Below are 20,058 nucleotides of genomic sequence, written 5' to 3' on the forward strand. Positions count from 1 at the left end.
GAGCCTACACCGTCACCGACCATTTGGAGACGGAGGGGCAGCGGTAATGAGACCGTGACAGCTCTGAAGAATGGTTTATTATGACAACAATAACTCCGCTGGGGAATGTAACGGCTACAAGTGAAAGTAATACAATACAACTTTCACTTGTAATTGGTGCAAATTATGAGATCAAAAAGGCATACTCAACCACCTAAACATGATCCAGTTTCAAACTCAATGTGCGCACTAGTGGGGTTGAATAAACTGATTCATTAACCGGTTTATGAATTCAGTTTTTACTTTTATTTGACGTTTAATCAATTCTTGAAAGAAATTGATGAAAGGCAGAACTCGACAATGTCTGTTCCAGTACATCCGGAGACCAGGAAATTTACAAGGGGACTAAGTAAACCTGGCACTGCGGCTGAACTAAGGCAAAGTGTCTCTGAGGTTGTCAGGACCTCCGTGTTTATTGTAAGTACACCATTTCCATACCTTCTTCCTCTACGTAATCTTTCGCTTTTTTTCTATCATACATCTGTCTGCCATTGTGCCTTGTGTGTTATTACTTTGTAGCCCATCGAGGTGTCACCCAACCTCTCCATGTGCCTCTAGAGTTCTGACCGGAGGTCAGCTGGTGGAGCGCTAGGATACTCTCACTCAACATGTGTCCCAATAAGATTTGAATTCCATTTTGTATAAGTACTTGAAAGCATGAAATCATGCATTCCATGTTGGGGTGGTTTTAAAATATTATTTGACTTGACCTTTTATTTGTTTAAATTACTTTAGGTGTGTTTTGTCATCTTCACCTGCCTCACTTCATTGAGTTTTATTCCATTCTAGTTAAACAGGTTGCACCCTCTGATCCTCCATGAAGGTCAATCCCATCCTTCTTTCATTAATCAAATATACAGATGAGATAGAGGCACACAGCAGCAATGGTAGGCCTATAGGCTACACAGATAATTATGGATACTTAAAAAAGTCTAACCTTTGGGGTAGAGGGGATTCTACTAAGCTAACATATTGTTTTAAGATGGATCATTTAACTATTTAATTTAGAATTTTAGGACCCATGAATGTAAAAAAAAATATATATATATATATATATAACAATTATTTTATAAAATATTTAATTTGGCCGACTATAGCCCATAGAAATGCATTGAATAACACATTAATACATGGCAAAACAGACAGTAAAACAATTAATCCTAAGGAATATGGTTATTAAGTGTCTGTCCTATATATTTCCACATTTTGTTACATTACAGCCTCATTCTAAAATTGATTAAATTAAATACAAATCTCATCAATCTACACAAAATACCCCATAATGACAAAGCGGAAACAGGTTTATATGTTTGCAAATGTATAAAACATAAAACCAGATAACCTTATTTACATATGTATTCAGACGTATTCAGGCTATGCGAATCGAAATTCAGCTAAATAGCATCCTGTTGCCATTGATCATCCTTGAATTGTTTCTACAACTTGATTGGAGTCCACCTGTGGTAAATTCAATTGATTGGACATGATTTGGAAAGGCACACGCGTCTATATAATGTCCCACAGTTGACGGGCCGCCCCCAGGTGGTGAGGGTAGGCAACAGCACATCTGCCACGCTGATCCTCAACACGGGGGCCACTCAGGGGTGCATGCTTAGCCCCCTCCTGTGCTCCCTGTTCACCCATGACTGCGGGGTCAAGCACGACTCCAACATCATCATTAAATTTGCCGACGACACATCAATGGTAGGCCTGATCAACGACAACGATGAGACAGCCAATAGGGAGGAGATCAGAGACCTGGCAGTGTGGTGCCAGCACAACAACCTCTTCCTCAACGTGGTCAAGACAAAGGAAAAGGAGTGCCGAGCACCGGTCTAAAGTTATACTGTTACACATACAACAAACTATCATGGTCCAAACACACCAAGACAGTTGTGATGACAATGCCTATTCCCCCTCAGGAGACTGAAATGATTTGTCATGGGTCCTCAGATCCTCAAAAAGTTGTCCAGTGGCACCATCGAGAGCATCCTGATACCGCCTGGTATGGCAACTGCTTTGCCTTCGACCACAAGGCGCTACAGAGAGTAGTACGTACGGCCCAGTACATCACCGAGGCCAAGCTTCCTGCCATCCAGGACCTCTACACCAGGCGGTGTCATTGCCAAAGACTCCAACCACCATAGTCATAGACTGTTCTCTCTGCTGATGCACGGCAAGTGGTACCGGGGCGCCACTTCTAGGTCCAAAAGCCTTCTTAACAGCTCCCCCCCCGCAATTGTTTTTATTGTGTATAGTCACTTTACAAATGACCTTGACTAACCTGTACATTGACTCGGTACCGGTACCCCCTGTATATATCCTCATTATTGTTATGTACATTTATTGTGTTACTTTTTGATTGATTCCATTTTTTTACTTTAGTTTATTTAGTAAATATTTTCTTAAGTCTTCTTGAACTGCATTGTTGATTAAGGGCTTGTAAGTAAAGGTTTTCATTGTAAGGTCTGTTGTTTGTTGTGGTTTCGGAGTCATTAGTCACGTTTTAACCCTAGTTATTGTGTTTATTGTTTGTTTTAGTTGGTCAGGACGTGAGTTGGGTGGGCATTCTATGTTTTTAAATGTGTTTAAATAAATACCATGGACAATTACCACGCCGCATATTTGTCCTCCGATCCTTCTCGCCTCTCCTCTTCAGACAAAGTTTAGGAAAACCATTACATCATTGTTCAAACTTTTCTGGAAGAAGTTACTAAGTAACCGAACTGGACACTGTCCAGGCTCTCTGTTACCGTCCAGGCTCTCTGTTACCGTCCAGGCTCTCTGTTACCGTCCAGGCTCTCTGTTACCGTCCAGGCTCTCTGTTACCGTCCAGGCTCTCTGTTACCGTCCCTCTGTTACCGTCCAGGCTCTCTGTTACCGTCCAGGCTCTCTGTTACCGTCCAGGCTCTCTGTTACCGTCCAGGCTCTATGTTACCGTCCAGGCTCTCTGTTACCGTCCAGGCTCTCTGTTACCGTCCAGGCTCTCTGTTACCGTCCAGGCTCTCTGTTAGTGTCCAGGCTCTCTGTTACCGTCCTGGCTCTCTGTTACCGTCCAGGCTCTCTGTTACCGTCCAGGCTCTCTGTTACCGTCCAGGCTCTCTGTTACCGTCCAGGCTCTCTGTTACCGTCCAGGCTCTCTGTTACCGCCCAGGCTCTCTGTTACCGCCCAGGCTCTCTGTTACCGTCCAGGCTCTCTGTTACCGTCCAGGCTCTCTGTTACCGTCCAGGCTCTCTGTTACCGTCCAGGCTCTCTGTTACCGTCCAGGCTCTCTGTTACCGTCTAGGCTCTCTGTTACCGTCCAGGCTCTCTGTTACCGTCCAGGCTCTCTGTTACTGTCCAGGCTCTCTGTTACTGTCCAGGTTCTCCGTCACCACACCTTCATATTATTTATTCAGACAAAGGATTCTGGAGGAGGAGGAGACGAGGGATATGCATTATTAGAAGGAAGCCATTGTGAATATGACCGACAAAGGACAACTCCCAAGTTGTAGAATGACCTGGTTACAGCTGCTGCATGAATATTATTTGACATCCTCCAACTGGCGGCCAACGTATGGTGGCTGGTAGGAGTCATGAAGCTGGAAGCACAGCTCTGTTGTTCTGGTGAAGTGGGGACTCTCAGTGGAATGGGACAGGAATGTGATTGTACACGAGACCTCTGTACACACACACACACACACACACACACACACACACACACACACACACACACACACACACACACACACACATAATTCCTTGGTGAAACATGTAAATACCCTCAGAGGCAGAGAAGGATCTCTTTCAGCAACGTAACGGGGAGATTGTGACGGATCCCCCACCATTGTGGACGATTGGATTTCAGTCTATATTACAACACAAATGTATTGTATTCTTTCTGTCTGAAAGACTGTAATCCAAAATGCCCACTAAGAAGTCATAATGAGCTGAATAGATTCTCTTTGGTCGGTAGATATTGTATGGCTCAAACTAGAAAGTCATGGATTGGATAAATGAAAATGTTGGATTTTGGAAGCATACACTGTCCACTCTTCTACTTATTAGCCAGTTTATGATGTTTCTGAGAGGACACACTGGGCAGAGACCCTTTGTTTATTGTTGGAGTAGAGTGACGTGCCAGTGGATAGGGTCCATCCCTGAGATGTCTCTCTGTTTCTCCATGCCCAGAGCAGAGCCAGGGTTCTCTCTGTGAATACCCAGGTTTCTCTCTGTGAATACCCAGGTTTCTCTCTGTGAATACCCATGTTTCTCTCTGTGAATACCCAGGTTTCTCTCTATGAATACCCTGGTTTCTCTCTGTGAATACCCTGGTTTTTCTCTGTGAATACCCTGGTTTCTCTCTGTGAATACCCAGGTTTCTCTCTGTGAATACCCTGGTTTCTCTCTGTGAATACCCAGGTTTCTCTCTGTGAATACCCATGTTTCTCTCTGTGAATACCCAGGTTTCTCTCTATTAATACCCTGGTTTCTCTCTGTGAATACCCTGGTTTTTCTCTGTGAATACCCTGGTTTCTCTCTGTGAATACCCAGGTTTCTCTCTGTGAATACCCTGGTTTCTCTCTGTGAATACCCAGGTTTCTCTCTGTGAATACCCTGGTTTCTCTCTGTGAATACCCAGGTCTCTCTCTGTGAATACCCAGGTTTCTCTCTGTGAATACCATTAGAACCATAATGGACATCATCAGCTTTGAATGTGTTGCTGCTGATGCTGGTGTTGACGGCAGCAACTCAAAAGTCTACCTTTGAAGCAAAACAGGATTTAGCACTCACTCTCTCTGTCTGTCTCTCTCTCTCTGTCTATCTCTCTCTCTCTGTCTATCTCACTCTCTCTGTCTGTCTCTCTCTCTCTGTCTATCTCTCTCGCTCTCTCTCTCTGTCCCGATTATTAGATTAAACAGAAATGCCTTGGCCACTTTAGAAAATATTCCTCTCAAATTAAGGGCTCTGTATTCTAGCTCTACTTTCCTTGTTTGTGGAAGCTATCTTCTCTGATGTACCAGTCTGATGGGCTGATGGGCTGTTGGGCTGATGGTCTGATGGGCTGATGGGCTGATGGTCTGATTGTCTGATTGTCTGATGGTCTGATGGTCTGAATGTCTGATGGGCTGATGGGCTGATGGTCTGATGGTCTGAATGTCTGATGGTCTGAATGTCTGATGGGCTGATGGGCTGATGGTCTGATGGGCTGATGGGCTGATGGTCTGATGGTCTGATGGTCTGAATGTCTGATGGTCTGAATGTCTGATGGGCTGATGGTCTGATGGGCTGATGGGCTGATGGTCTGATTGTCTGATTGTCTGATGGTCTGATGGTCTGAATGTCTGATGGGCTGATGGGCTGATGGTCTGAATGTCTGATGGGCTGATGGGCTGATGGTCTGATGGTCTGATGGTCTGATGGTCTGATGGTCTGAATGTCTGATGGTCTGATGGTCTGATGGTCTGAATGTCTGATGGTCTGAATGTCTGATGGGCTGATGGTCTGAATGTCTGATGGTCTGATGGTCTGATGGTCTGATGGTCTGATTGTCTGATTGTCTGATGGGCCGATGGTCTTAGCCCGTTGATGACAGCTACAAATGATCTGTTAACGCACAAGTGCTAGAAAGCAGCTGTTGTGTAATTGGGGGGCGGTTGTGTAATTGCAATCAATAGTCCATGTTGCATTTCAGCTAATGTTGATAGACTTAGATCCTCCCTGGCCCTGCTGTTGGTGGGAACCTGGGGGAGGGATATCATCTCACACAGCCTCCAGGCCTGTCATATGGTCCAGGCCTGTTATATCTGAATAGCCAAGGCTGCCGGAGCCTCGCAGGGGGCCCTTTGTTCGTCACAGAGGGCGATGGAGAAATCTGACACCGCATAAACTGTTTGGCAGGCGGTATAGCAGAGCATTTCCTGTCTCAATTAAACTGACCTACTGAGCATCAACAAACAGTCGTCAAGCAACTAACTCTCCGTGTAATTGTTCATTTCCCTCTTTCACTCGCAGTCTTTTGTTATCATCCATGATGCTTTTTCTTCAGGAGTCATTTATAGTACCAGTCACAGTGTGGTTGTGAGCAACCCTCACATCAGTGTACAGACAGACAGTTCAACAACCCTCACATCAGTGTACAGACAGACACCTCAACAACCCTCACATCAGTGTACAGACAGACACCTCAACAACCCTCACATCAGTGTACAGACAGACACCTCAACAACCCTCACATCAGTGTACAGACAGACACCTCAACAACCCTCACATCAGTGTACAGACAGACACCTCAACAACCCTCACATCAGTGTACAGACAGACACCTCAACAACCCTCACATCAGTGTACAGACAGACACCTCAACAACCCTCACATCAGTGTACAGACAGACACCTCAACAACCCTCACATCAGTGTACAGACAGACACCTCAACAACCCTCACATCAGTGTACCGACTCATCAGGTGGCCGTGTTCAAAATTAGGCCGTGCCACAGACCAGGAACATTGTCTCCAGTGTAATTTCGCTAAGTCTTTGACTCTGGCGGATACCCATTCAAATCAAATCAAATGTATTTATAAAGCCCTTCGTACAACTGCTGATATCTCAAAGTGTTGTACAATAACCCAGCCTAAAACCCCAAACAGCAAGCAATGCAGGTGTCGAAGCACAGTGGCTAGGAAAAACTTCCTAGAAAGGCCAGAACCTAGGAAGAAACCTAGAGAGGAACCAGACTATGAGGGGTGGCCAGTCCTCTTCTGGCTGTGCCGGGTGGAGATTATAACAACATGGCCAAGATGTTCAAATGTTCATAGGTGACCAGGAGGTCAAATAATAATAATCACAGTGGATGTCGAGGATGCAACAGGTCAGCACCTCAGGAGTAGATGTCAGTTGGCTTTTCATAGCCGACCATTCATCGCTACCTCTCCTGCTGTCTCTAGAGAGTTGAAAACAGCAGGTCTGGGACAGGTAGCACGTCCGGTGAACAGGTCAGGGTTCCATAGCCGCAGGCAGAACAGTTGAACCTGGAGCAGCAGCACGCCCAGGTGGACTGGGGACAGCAAGGAGTCATCAGGCCAGGAAGTCCTGAGGCATGGTCCTCTGAGAGAGAGAAAGAAAAGAAAGAAAGAAAGAAAGAGAGAAAGAGAGAGAGAGAAAGAGAGAGCACAGAACAGCGGATATGACAGGAGAAATACTCCAGATATAACAGACTGACCCTAGCCCCCCGACACATAAACTACTGCAGCATAAATACTGGAGGCTGAGACAGCATTGACCTTTGACCCTGTACCGGATTATGTGAGAGGACTCTGGCGGATAGCCGTTGCCTGACCTTTGACTCTGTACTGGATTATGTGAGAGGTGTCTTTTGTAAAATGGACAATCCTTCAAAACGACCATTGTTATCAAATAGGCTTGTCTTAAGTCTTTCTCTGACCTTTTCTAATTGTGATTAAGGGGAAATGAAAGGGTGTTTAATGTAGCCTAATGTTGTGTGGGATAGAGTGCCCCTAAGGTGGACTTTCTTTTGACTTGTTTTTATGGATGTGTGTATAAATATGTAATTCACTTTTCCAGCGCTATGCGGTCATGAATCCAGTGTTGAGCTTGGTCCTGTGAACCTGGTGAATGGATACTGTCGTTCCCCGTCAGGAACAGTAGAGCTGGGTGGACTGTGGAGAATGACTGTGACGTGCTGTATGCTGTATGCTACCCTCCTTGCCAGTCAGGAGATTAGTGGATTGTAACGGTTGTCCAGCAGAGCAGGCCTTAAGCAGCTTGGTTGCACGCACTCTCTCCAATCTCTCTCTACCCCTCTCTCCCTTTGCTTTTTCTGCATCTCTCTCCAACTCTGGTCTCTCTCTGCTCTCTCTCTCTCTCTCTCTCTCTCTCTCTCTGGTCTCCCTCTCTCTAGTCTCTCTGGTCTGTCTCTCTCTAGTCTCTCTGGTCTCCCTCTCTCTAGTCTCTCTCTTTCTCTGGTCTCTCTCTCGGGTCTTTCTCTCACTGTCTGGTCTCTCTCTCACTCTCTGTTATCTCTCTCTCTCTGGTCTCTCTCACTGTCTCTCTCTCGCTCTCTGGTCTCTGGTCTCTCTCTCTGGTCTCTCACTCTCTGGTCTCTCTCTCTCTCTCTAGTCTCTCTGGTCTCTCTGGTCTCTGTCTTTCTCTGGTCTCTCTCTTTCTCTGGTCTCTCTCTCTCTCGGGTCTCTCTCTCACTCTCTGGTCTCTCTCTCTCTCTCTCTCTCTCTCTCTCTGGTCTCAATTCATTTCAAATGAAATTCAAGGGGTTTTATTTGCATGGGAAACATATGTTAGCGTTGCCAAAACAAGTAGATAATAAACAAAAGTGAAATAAATAATAAAAATGAACAGCAAACATTACACTCACAGAAGTTCCAAAAGAATAGGTAGGTCAGTTCAGAACCAGTTCTCATTTACAACTGCGACCTGGTCAAGATAAAGCAAAGCAGTGTGACATAAACAACAACACAGAGTTACACATAAACAAACGTACAGTCAATAACACAATAGAAAAATTGATGTACAGTGTGTGCAAATACTGTATGTACAGTGTTGTAACGATGTGCAAATGGTTAAAGTACAAAAGGGAAAATAAATAAACATAAATATGGGTTGTATTCACAATGGTGTTTTTTCTTCACTGGTTGCCCTTTTCTTGTGGCAACAGGTCACAAATCTTGCTGCTGTGATGGCACACTGTGGTGGATCTGTGTAATCCCAGTTGATATGGGAGTTTATTGAAATTGGGTTTGTTTTTTCAAATTATTTGTGGATCTGTGTAATCTCAGGGAAATATGTAATATGGTCATACATTTGGCAGGAGGTTAAGATGTGCAGCTCAGTTTCCACCTCATTTTGTGGGCAGTGTGCACAGAGTCTGTCTTCTCTTGAGAGCCAGGTCTGCCTACGGCGGACTTTCTCAATAGCAAGGCTATGCTCACATAGTCAAAGCTTTCCTTAAGTTTGGGTCAGTCACAGTGGTCAGGTATTCTGCCACTGTGTACTCTCCGTTTAGGGCCAAATAGCATTCTTGTTTGCTCAGTTTTTTTGTGAGTTCTTTCCAATGTGTCAAGTAAATGCCTTTGTGTTTTCTCATGATTTGGTTGGGTCTAATGGTGTTGCTGTCCTGGGGGTCTGTTTGTGAACAGAGCCCCAGGACCAGCTTGCTTAGGGGACTCTTTTCCAGGTTCATCTCTCTGTAGGTGATTGCTTTCTTGTGGAAGGTTTGGGAATAACTTCCTTTTAGGTAGTTGAAGAATTTAATGGCTCATTTCTGGATTTTGATAATTAGTGGGTATCAGACTAATTCTGTCTGCATGCATTATTTTGTGTTCTACATTGTACACAGAGGATATTTTTGCAGAATTCTGCATGCAGTCTCAATTTGGTGTTTGTCCCATTTTGTGAATTATTGGTTGGTGAGCGGACCCCAGACCTCACAACCATAAAGGGCAATGGGTTCTATAACGGAGTCAAGTATTTTTAGACAGGTCCTAATTGTTATGTCGATATTTTATGTTCCTTTTGGTGGAATAGAAGGCCCTTCTTGCCTCAGATTGTTCACAGCTCTGTGGAAGTTACCCGTGGCGCTGATGTTTAGGCCAAGGTATGTATAGTCTTTTTGTGTGCTCTAGGGCAATGGTGTCTAGATGGAATTTGTATTTGTGGTCCTGGCGACTGGACCTTTTTTGGAACATTATTTTGGTCTTACTGAGATTTACTGTCAGGGCCCAGGTCTGTCAGGGCCCAGGTCTGTCAGGGCCCAGCTCTGTCAGGGCCCAGGTCTGTAAGGGCCCAGGTCTGTAAGGCCCAGGTCTGACAGAATCTGTGCAGAAGATCTAGGTGCTGCTCTAAGCCCTCCTTGGTTGGGGACAGAAGCACCAGATCATCAGCAAACAATAGACATTTGCTGCGTAAGGGTACTGTTAGTGAACAGAGGTCCAGTGATATGTGTTTCTGTGTCAAGGTGAGGGTACTGTTAGTGAACAGAGGTCCAGTGATATGTGTTTCTGTGTCAAGGTGAGGGTACTGTTAGTGAACAGAGGTCCAGTGGGCAGAGATGGTGAGACAGATGAGCTCTCAGCCTGCATGGATCCTTAATACATGGGACCATTAAGAGGCCCACTCTTTGGCCAAGGCATAATATATAGACACTACTCTAACACACTGAACAAGCCCTATCCACTTTCCAACTTGTAGACAGCGCTCAGCCTCCCGGATATCCTTGATAGTTATGGCCTCTGGCATGCTGTATGGGAAAGGGGGATACCTTGTCAGTTGTACAACGGAATGCATTCAACTGAAATGAGTCTTCCGCATTTAACCCTCTGAATCAGGGAGGTGAGGGGGGGGGGACTGCCTTAATCGGCGTCCACGTCTTCGGCGCCTGGGGAACAGTGGGTTAACTGCCATGTTCAGTCGCAGTAAGACAGATTTTTACCTTGTCAGCTCAGGGATTCAATCAAGCAACCTTTGGTTAACGCTCTAACCACGAGGCTACCTGCCGCCCCAGTGTGGTAGACAACAGGCTCTGTCCTTCTGTTTGGCTCTGTCCTGCTGTATGGCTCTGTCCTGAAGTTTGGCTCTGTCCTGCTGTTTGGCTCTGTCCTGCTGTATGGCTCTGTCCTGCTGTATGGCTCTGTCCTGCTGTATGGCTCTGTCCCGCTGTATGGCTCTGTCCTGCTGTATGGCTCTGTCCTGCTGTATGGCTCTGTCCTGCTGTATGGCTCTGTCCTGCTGTATGGCTCTGTCCCGCTGTATGGCTCTGACCTGCTGTATGGCTCTGTCCCACTGTATGGTCCATCACTACAGCTCCATGTAATGACTGTTGTCCATCACTACATCTCTATGTAATGACTGTTGTCCATCTCTACATCTCTATGTAATGACTGTTGTCCATCTCTACATCTCTATGTAATGACTGTTGTCCATCTCTACATCTCTATGTAATGACTGTTGTCCATCACTACATCTCTATGTAATGACTGTTGTCCATCACTACATCTCTATGTAATGACTATTGTCCATCACTACATCTCTATGTAATGACTGTTGTCCATCACTACATCTCTATGTAATGACTGTTGTCCATCACTACATCTCTATGTAATGACTGTTGTCCATCACTACATCTCTATGTAATGACTGTTGTCCATCTCTACATCTCTATGTAATGACTGTTGTCCATCACTACATCTCTATGTAATGACTGTTGTCCATCTCTACATCTCTATGTAATGACTGTTGTCCATCACTACATCTCTATGTAATGACTGTTGTCCATCACTACATCTCCATGTAATGACTGTTGTCCATCACTACATCTCTATGTAATGACTGTTGTCCATCTCTACATCTCCATGTAATGACTGTTGTCCATCACTACATCTCTATGTAATGACTGTTGTCCATCTCTACATCTCCATGTAATGACTGTTGTCCAGAGTTGGAGTTGGAGAGGCCTAGTATTCTCTCTGACAGATGATCTGCTAGATGTGTGTTCTCTACTTGAATGGTGTCTAGTCTGCATCTAAATAGGACACGGTAACAGAAGATAAAGGGAATCAGGGGTCTGTATTGATACCCTAGTGTTTAACCGGAATAATCTTCACTGTCTGTATTGATGCCCTAGTATACAACTCTATGTAATACTGTTGTCCATTTACTGTCTGTATTGATGCCCATATACAAACAGAATACTGTTGTCCATTTACTGTCTATGTAATGACTGATGCCCTAGTATACAACCGGAATACTCCATTTACTGTCTGTATTGATGCCCTAGTGTTTAACCGGAATACTCTTTACTGTCTGTATTGATGGCGTAGTATACAACCGGAATACTCTTTACTGTCTGTATTGATGCCCTAGTATACAACCGGAATACTCTTTACTGTCTGTATTGATGCCCTAGTATACAACCGGAATACTCTTCACTGTCTGTATTGATGCCCTAGTATACAACCGGAATACTCTTTACTGTCTGTATTGATGCCCTAGAATACAACCGGAATACTCTATACTGTCTGTATTGATGCCCTAGTATACAACCGGAATACTTTTTACTGTCTGTATTGATGCCCTAGTATACAACCGGAATACTCTTTACTGTCTGTATTGATGCCCTAGTATACAACCAAAATATTCTTTACTGTCTGTATATATTTTTTGGCACTTTTAAATGTCAGAAAGGGGTTTCTCTTAATTTTCAGAAGTGATTTAACTAGACTGGAAACATTTAAAGACCACATGAAACAGCTATGACCAAGGACGTGGGAGTTGTGGCGTGGAAGCGTCAAGTCAAGTGGGGAATACAACTCACCCACAGGGCTGGCCATAAACAACGTTTGCTTGGTACGAGGCACGTTTCTTGGCAATTGTGGTTTTAAACCAGAGCCACCACTCGAGGCCCTCATGGTCAGAGAATAGATGCTTTAGAGGGATGTCCTTAGTGGAGCACTGGATCATTCAGGTCATCAAACACAGGAGTTGAGGGGATTGTTTTTAGCCAGGGCCTGTCAAGTCTTGGTTTTTCCATTTGTCTGAATGCAGTAGCAATGTGGCCAACGCAAATGATCACATGGTCTGCTAGGGAAACAAATGATTTGGAAAAGGGATTAACCATTGTGGATTCTTGCACTGACATACATCTTTGTGAACACTAACCAAAATATATTATTTGCACTCTTGGTGAGGACACTGTTTCCAGCAGAGAATCCCATCTGACACTGATACATAAGTAATCCAGACGTGCTGTTTAGGGTCGTTTCAGACATGTGGCTTATTTAACCATTTCCGCTGAAAGAAAACAAAATGGAGAAGTACTGTCTGTTCAATGCTTCCCACTTCTTCACTCCAACAGGTTATTGGATTCTCTGATGTGTGATATGTTAGCCCTTGGGCACAATAGACCATTGATTTCTCACTGGCTAAGCCTGGGATTCCATTTTGTTGTGTACTGATTTCATGGCTCTTATGTAATTGTGACTGGTTAGACAGAAATAGCACTCTGTTTGGACCAGAGGCGAGAGAACAGAGCAACTCTTTCCACTTGCTAGTTCTATGAGCAAAAAAAATAACACTAAGATTTACAGCCCATTGAATACGCCCACTCTGCCCCAAAATCTATAGACCCTGCCCAAACTGGAAGTGTTCAGGACTTCCTGTCTCCCATCTCATCTCCTTGTGGAAGTAGAGAGGCCAGAGTTCCTAGATAGAGATGGTTTCCTGTAGCAGTAGTTGGACTGGCAGAGCAGACAGACAGATAAGCAGACAGACAGATAAGCAGACAGACAGGCAGAGTCCAGGGTAGAGCAGACAGACAGATAAGCAGACAGACAGACAGAGTCCAGGGCAAAACAGACAGACAGAGTCCAGGGCAGAGCAGACAGACAGATAAGCAGACAGACAGGCAGATTCCAGGGTTGCTGGGAAACCTGCCCACTGTGACAGTTCTCCCCGATAGAGCCTGACTGTTTTGGAAAACAGGGAAGGTTACCATAACAAAGTACCTGGGTTTTAAAGAGCCTGTAGATGGTGCTTTCCTGTTAACAAGTGCAGGGCAGCTGCTCTGGGACCTGTATCGCCCTACTGCTCGCCATAACACTTTTCACACAACTGTTTCCCCTGGCTTCTCCAATGCTTAAAGTATTCTCACAATAACATTTGAACTCTGAAATGTTGGTCAGGTACCAAAACAGTAACACTAGTGTATGAAGAGTGAGGCAAGCGTTGGTCTAGTTGAGGCTTGTTGCTGAAGTGACGTTTGTTTTATCTTGGAGTCTGGAATGTTCTCTGCTACTCTGACAGTTTGTTTAGTTCCTACCTCCTGCAAGGCTGTAAACACTATGGTTTGAATACCACCTCCCTACACAATCAAACATCCCCCTCGTTCACTTAAGTACTTTTGAAGACTTGCTAAAGTGTTCAACATTGACAGTGTTTCCCCTAGGATTTTTTTCAGCAGCGGTGGCAGAGTTGGGGGGGGTTAATGGAGTCTTTCTGCTGGTGGATGGGATCGGGATTTTCTTGCGCGGGGGGGGGCTTCCTGGGGCATATATTATATAGTCTATATACTGTACATTATTTTATTTTTATTATAATACTTTTGCGTCCATGATTTAGCAGCTGCAGTGCGCCACTATAGGGGAAACACTTGCTACCATACCATTATGTAATGCAATTGGTGGACTTACTGTTGTCTCCAGCCTGTACCCATTGGCTGAAGGAGGCTATTTCGGTTGATCAGGGCATAGTTGTGGCTGTCAGGGACCGACTAACTGATTGGGGTCATGTCCTCCTGGCTTCTTTTTCCGTCTCTGATGATGTTGCAAGCCTTCCTTTGTAAACTGATAGAACAGTAGTAATCATTCTCTGTTATCCAATTAGGCATTCCTGCCCTGTTGAATGACTGATGGAGACGTAGTGACAGGCCAGCGGGAACCACGAGGCATATGGTGCGGTACGATGTCCTCTCATCTCTTCAGCCCCTGGAGAGAATCACCCTCACATGGCCCTCTGAACCACATATTCACCAGATGTTGGGAAGTACTTGTATGTTTTCACAGACGTTTAGTGAATCCCATATACCTCTGCCTTATGGGTGTGACCATCATGTGTTGAGACACACTTTCTATTTTCCTGAGACTCCATCTTCATGAGAATAGTGTGGCTTTGGTGTTGAATTAAGCCCTCCCATTTCCTGGTCCTTTCTAACGGTGTCCTAGGTAGGCCTGGGGGCTACAGTATGAGTCTCCGTTAGCCCGAAGCAGCTTGGAGGTATAGCGTGACTTCCCTATTAATGAGCGTTAAGAGGCAGCACAACCCTCCCTTGGGAATTGTCAGGGAAGTCACGATACGATATTATCACGATACGTAGGCGCCGATACGATATGTATTCTCGCTATTCCATGTCTATTGCGATGTTATAATGTGATTTTATTGCAATTCGATGTTCCAAACATATTGCTCGTGAGATCAGTCATGGAAATAAAATTGCTGAAAACTAATTGGCTCCTTATTTAAAAAGAAGATGGAGAACAAGTATTAAAGGAAAAATAGTGGAGTTTTGGTCCTGGTACAGCAATCTAGTGCAAAAAATATATATTGCGATATTGTCAAAACGATACGATACGATTATATTGTCAAAAATAATATCCCGATATGTAACTATTGATTTCCCACCCCCCATCACTAATGTCCCTCCCAGCCCTTCTACAGGAAGTGAATCAGAGCACTATCAGGAAGCTTGTCTACAGTATGTCTGTGCCTGGGAACACACACATGGCTGATCCATTGGCTTGTGAGTGGCTGGCCATTTAGTAATAAGTAAGGAGATGAAGCCTAAAAGCTTTTTATGGGTCTGATTAGCGTTGCCCCTCCTCTTCCCTCCTCCTCCTCCTCCTCCTAGCCTGCAGGCAGATTAAACTCAGGGGAATTATGTCTTCAAAAGTACTACGCAGGGCCTAGCAGAGAGTGGAGACAGGTCCGTGTTTACTGTGGGAGTAGACAAACTGACGGACAACACATTTATTTTTTTTGTTTTGTTTTGTGAGGTGTGTTTATCCTTTTAGGCTCCTTGATTTGTCTATAAAAACAATGCTTCCTTCGCTTAACCCACCTTCTGCTACTAACTACTTTAAATGGTGGGAACCAGGGAAGGTTCAGTCTTGTTATCTGTTTCCCTTTCCAGATGGCATTTTCTCCATGTTCAATCCACTGCCAATTCCACCTTCATTTTTAGTTTGCCCAGCCCTTTCTCCATGTGACATTCCAGCCAGGTCACCCGTCATACAAGTCAATATTCCACGTTCATCCATGTCTGAGGACGTTGGGTTGCCATGGACACAGGCCACTAGGGGGCAATGGTGAGCGCTGTTACCTTCAAGTAGAATCTGCCTCTGATTCCAAAGGTTGCAAGTTTGAATATGGTAATAGAAAGTTTTTTTTTTCTTTTTTTTTTAAAGCCTATCCCAAGCCTTAACCCTTACCTTAACCATTCAGAGTTAATGCCTAACCTTACAGTTGAAGTCGGAAGTTTACATACACCTTAGCCAAATGCATTTAAACAGTTTTTTCATTTTTTCTCCAGTTTTTCACAATTCCTGACATTTAATCGTAGTAAAAATGCAATGTCTTATGTCAGTTAGGACCACCACTTTATTTTAAGAAATTGAAATGTCAGAATAATAATAGAGAGAATTATTTATTTCACTTTCCCAGCGGGTCAGAAGTTTACATACACTCAATTAGCATTTGGTAGCATTGCCTTTAAATTGTTTAACTTGGGTCAAACATTTCAGGCAGCCTTCCACAAGCTTCCCACAATAAATTGGGTGAATTTTGGCCCAATCCTCCTGACAGAGCTGGTGTAACTGAGTCAGGTTTGTTGGCCTCCTTGCTCGCTTTTTCAGTGCTGCTCACAAATTTTCTGTAGGAAAAGGGCTTTGTGATGGCCACTCCAATACCTTGACTTTATTGTCCTTAAGCCATTTTGCCACGAATTTGGAAGAAAGCTTGGGGTCATTGTCCATTTGGAAGACCCATTTGCAACCAAGCTTTAACTTCCTGACTGATGTCTTGAGATGTTGCTTCAATATATCCACATAATTTTCCGTCCTCATGATGCCATCTATTTTGTGAAGTGCACCAGTCCCCCCTACAGAAATGAAACCCAACAACATGATGCTACCACCCCTGTGCTTCACGGTTGGGATGGTGTTCTTTGGCTTGCAAGCTTCCCCTTTTTCCTCTAAACATAACGATGGCCATACAGTTCTATTTTTGTTTCATCAGACTAGAGGACATTTCTCCAAAAGGTACGATCTTTGTCCCCATGTGCAGTTTCAAACCGTATCCTGTCTTTTTTATGGCGGTTTTGGAGCAGTGGCTTCTTCCTTGCTGAGCGGCCTTTCAGATTATGTCGATATTGGACTCGTTTTTACTGTCGATATAGATACTTTTGTATCTGTTTCCTCCAGCATCTTCACAAGGTCCTTTGCTGTTGTTCTGGGATCGATTTGCACTTTTCACACCAAAGTACTTCATCTCTAGAAGCGTCTCCTTCCTGCTGCGTGGTCCCATGTTGTTTGTACTTGCGTACTATTGTTTGTACAGATGAACGTGGTACCTTCAGGTGTTTGGAAATTGTTCCCAAGGATGAACCAGACTTGTGGAGGTCTACTATTTATTTTCTGAGGTCTTGGCTGATTTCTTTTGATTGTCCCATGATTGCCCCATGTCAACTAAAGAGGCACTGAGTTTGAAGGTAGACCTTGAAATACATCCACAGGTACACCTCCAATTGACTCAAATTATGTCACTTAGCCTATCAGAAGCTTCTAAAGCCATGACATAATTTTCTGGAATTTTCCAAAGTGTTTAAAGGCACAGTCAACTTAGTGTATGTAAACTTCTGACCCACTGGAATTGTGATACAGTGAATTATAAGTGAAATATTCTGTTTGTAAATAATTGTTTGAAAAATGACTTGTGTTATGCACAAAGTAGATGTCCTAACCGACTTGCCAAAACTATAGTTTGTTAACAAGAAATTTGTGGAGTGGTTGAAAAATGAGTTTTAATGACTCCATCCCAAGTGTATGTAAACTTCCGACTTCAACTGTAACCCTAACCTTAAGAGTTTCCTGTGAATGATTTCTTGAAGTACAATTCAGTTCAGATTCAGTATGACCATACAGTGCTTCACACCAAGGTTCAAGGCCCTGGTGATTCTAGAGATTCTGTGTCTCATTGACAGTCTATTTGTGGTTTCACAGAGCCAGACTAATACTGTAGGTTGCTTTGAAGAGACTGTTATATCTGCACCCCCACACAGCCCGGTTCAGGTAGTACTCAGGTATTTTTCTGCCATAGAAACAATTGAGCGGGCCACCTAAGGCATTTTTTTGGGTTGGAATGTCTAAGGCCAAACTGATAAAATACATTTTTAAAAATAATACTTTTGTTGATTTTTTGGGGGGGATGTAAAAACGCTTTTAGTGTAAACTTAAACGACTAAAACCAAATATAAACTATGTAGAAAAGATAATGGACCTAATGTATATATTTTTGTTATAATCTTTGAGAACTAACTATCACCAAAATAAAAGCGAGACAATTTAAAATTCCCAAAACAATTCATTTAACAGTATTGATTTTCTTATTAAGTTCGAGCAAAAAAACACAGCATTCAGTAGTCATATGTGGGTAAAATCACTGGGGAAGCCAAGCCAGTGAAAAAAGCCATATTACAATCTATGTATTGTAATAATTGCGTTGTTTGCTCTATAACCTGTTAGTTTAAATGCCTTGCCACCATGAAATACAGTGGCTTGCGAAAGTATTCACCCCCTTAGCATTTTTCCTATTTTGTTGCCTTACAACCTGGAATTAAAATACATTTTGGGGGTCTTTGTATCATTTGATTTACACAACATGCCTTCCACTTTGAAGATGCAAAATATTTTTTTTAGTGAAACGAAATAAGAAATAAGACAAAAAAAACACAAAACTTGAGCATGCATGACTATTCATCCCCCAAAGTAAATACTTTATACAGCCACCTTATACAGTAATTACAGGTGCTAGTCTCTTTCAGTCATACCACAGATTTTCAATGGGATTGAGGTCTGGGCTTTGACTAGGTCATTCCAAGACATTTAAACATTTCCCCTTAAACCACTCAAGTGTTGCTTTAGCAATATGCTTCGGGTCATTTTCCTGCTGGAAGGTGAACCTCTGTCCCAGCTTAAATCTCTGGAATACAAACAGGTTTCCCTCAGGAATTTCCCTGTATTTAGCACCATCCATCATTCCTTCAATTCTGACCAGTTTCTCAGTCCCTGCCAATGAAAAACATCCCCTCAGCATGATGCTGCTGCCACCATGCTTCACTGTGGGGATGGTATTCTCGGGTAATGTGAGATGTTGGGTTGCGCCAGACATAGCGTTTTCCTTGATGGCCAAAAAGCTCAATTTAGTCTCATCTGACCAGAGTACCTTCTTCCATATGTTTGGGGAATATCCCACACGCCTTTTGGCGAACACCAAACGTGTTTGCTTATTTCTTTCTTTAATCAATGGCTTTTTTTCCGGCCACTCTTCTGTAAAGCGCAGCTCTGTGGAGTGTACAGCTTAAAATGGTCCTGTGGACAGATACTCCAATCTCCGCTGTGGAGCTTTGCAGCTCCTTCAGGGTTATCTTTGGTCTCATTGTTGCCCCTCTGATTAATTCCCTCCTTGCCTCGTCCGTAAGTTTTGCTGGGCGGCCCTGTCTTGGCAGGTTTGTTGTGGTACCATATTCTTTCATTTTTTAAATAATGGATTTAATGAATGTTCAAAGTTTCTGATATTTTTTTATAACCCAACCCTGATCTGTACTTCTCCACAACTTTGGTAGCTAGCTCGCTACCGGAAGACAACACAACGAGATGGAACAATTTAAGTTTTTTCTGTCAATGTCGTATTGCTCTCGATGTGATGTGATTGGAGTGAAGCCAAATCCAAACAGAGACGAAAGATGAAAACAAAAAATTTTTTTTTCTTTATGACACTTTCTGGGAGAGCCTGTCTTCCCTTGTCATCGATGAATACACCCAACTGACTACATTAGCCATGGCAAAATGCATTGCAGGAAATGATCTTTAAAACTGCAAAACGGTCTCTCAGCTCCATGGCAAAATGCATCGAATTGCAGGAAATTATCTTTAAAACTGCAAAACGATCTCTCAGCTCCATGGCAAAATTCTGAGAATTATAGGAAATTGGTTTAAAATTGCTATAAATATAAACACATCAAGATGGGGAACCATTTCCACACCCCTTACCACATCCTCTATCCCGCCGCTTGCCACGGCCCCCCACCACCTAAATATGTATTTTTTATTCAGAAAAAACACTGGCTTACTATGGTCACTGAAATTTAATTCAGACTCAATTCATGTGGTATGCAACAACTGCAGAGAGAGTGTGATTAGAGTGCACTTTGAAATCGTCAATAAATCCCTTTAAAGCTA

The 20,058-nt window shown here is 43.6% G+C and overlaps 1 protein-coding gene across 11 annotated transcripts in view; it reads left to right on the forward strand.

Annotated features, from left to right (window-relative positions):
- The window catches only part of LOC135547680 (dedicator of cytokinesis protein 9-like), a 188,269-nt gene continuing 168,211 nt past the window's right edge, over positions 1–20,058 (forward strand). For 4 of the 11 annotated variants that reach the window (XM_064976902.1, XM_064976903.1, XM_064976894.1 and 1 more), the window contains exon 1: positions 1–456. In XM_064976902.1, the coding sequence (XP_064832974.1) occupies positions 340–456 (117 nt within the window). In that variant the 5' untranslated portion in view covers positions 1–339. The remainder of the gene's footprint in view (positions 457–20,058) is intronic. The other 7 variants (XM_064976891.1, XM_064976893.1, XM_064976896.1 and 4 more) reach the window with 4 other exon arrangements.

This window comes from Oncorhynchus masou, chromosome 10 (genome assembly GCF_036934945.1).
Source record: "Oncorhynchus masou masou isolate Uvic2021 chromosome 10, UVic_Omas_1.1, whole genome shotgun sequence".
Taxonomy (NCBI): Eukaryota; Metazoa; Chordata; class Actinopteri; order Salmoniformes; family Salmonidae; genus Oncorhynchus; species Oncorhynchus masou.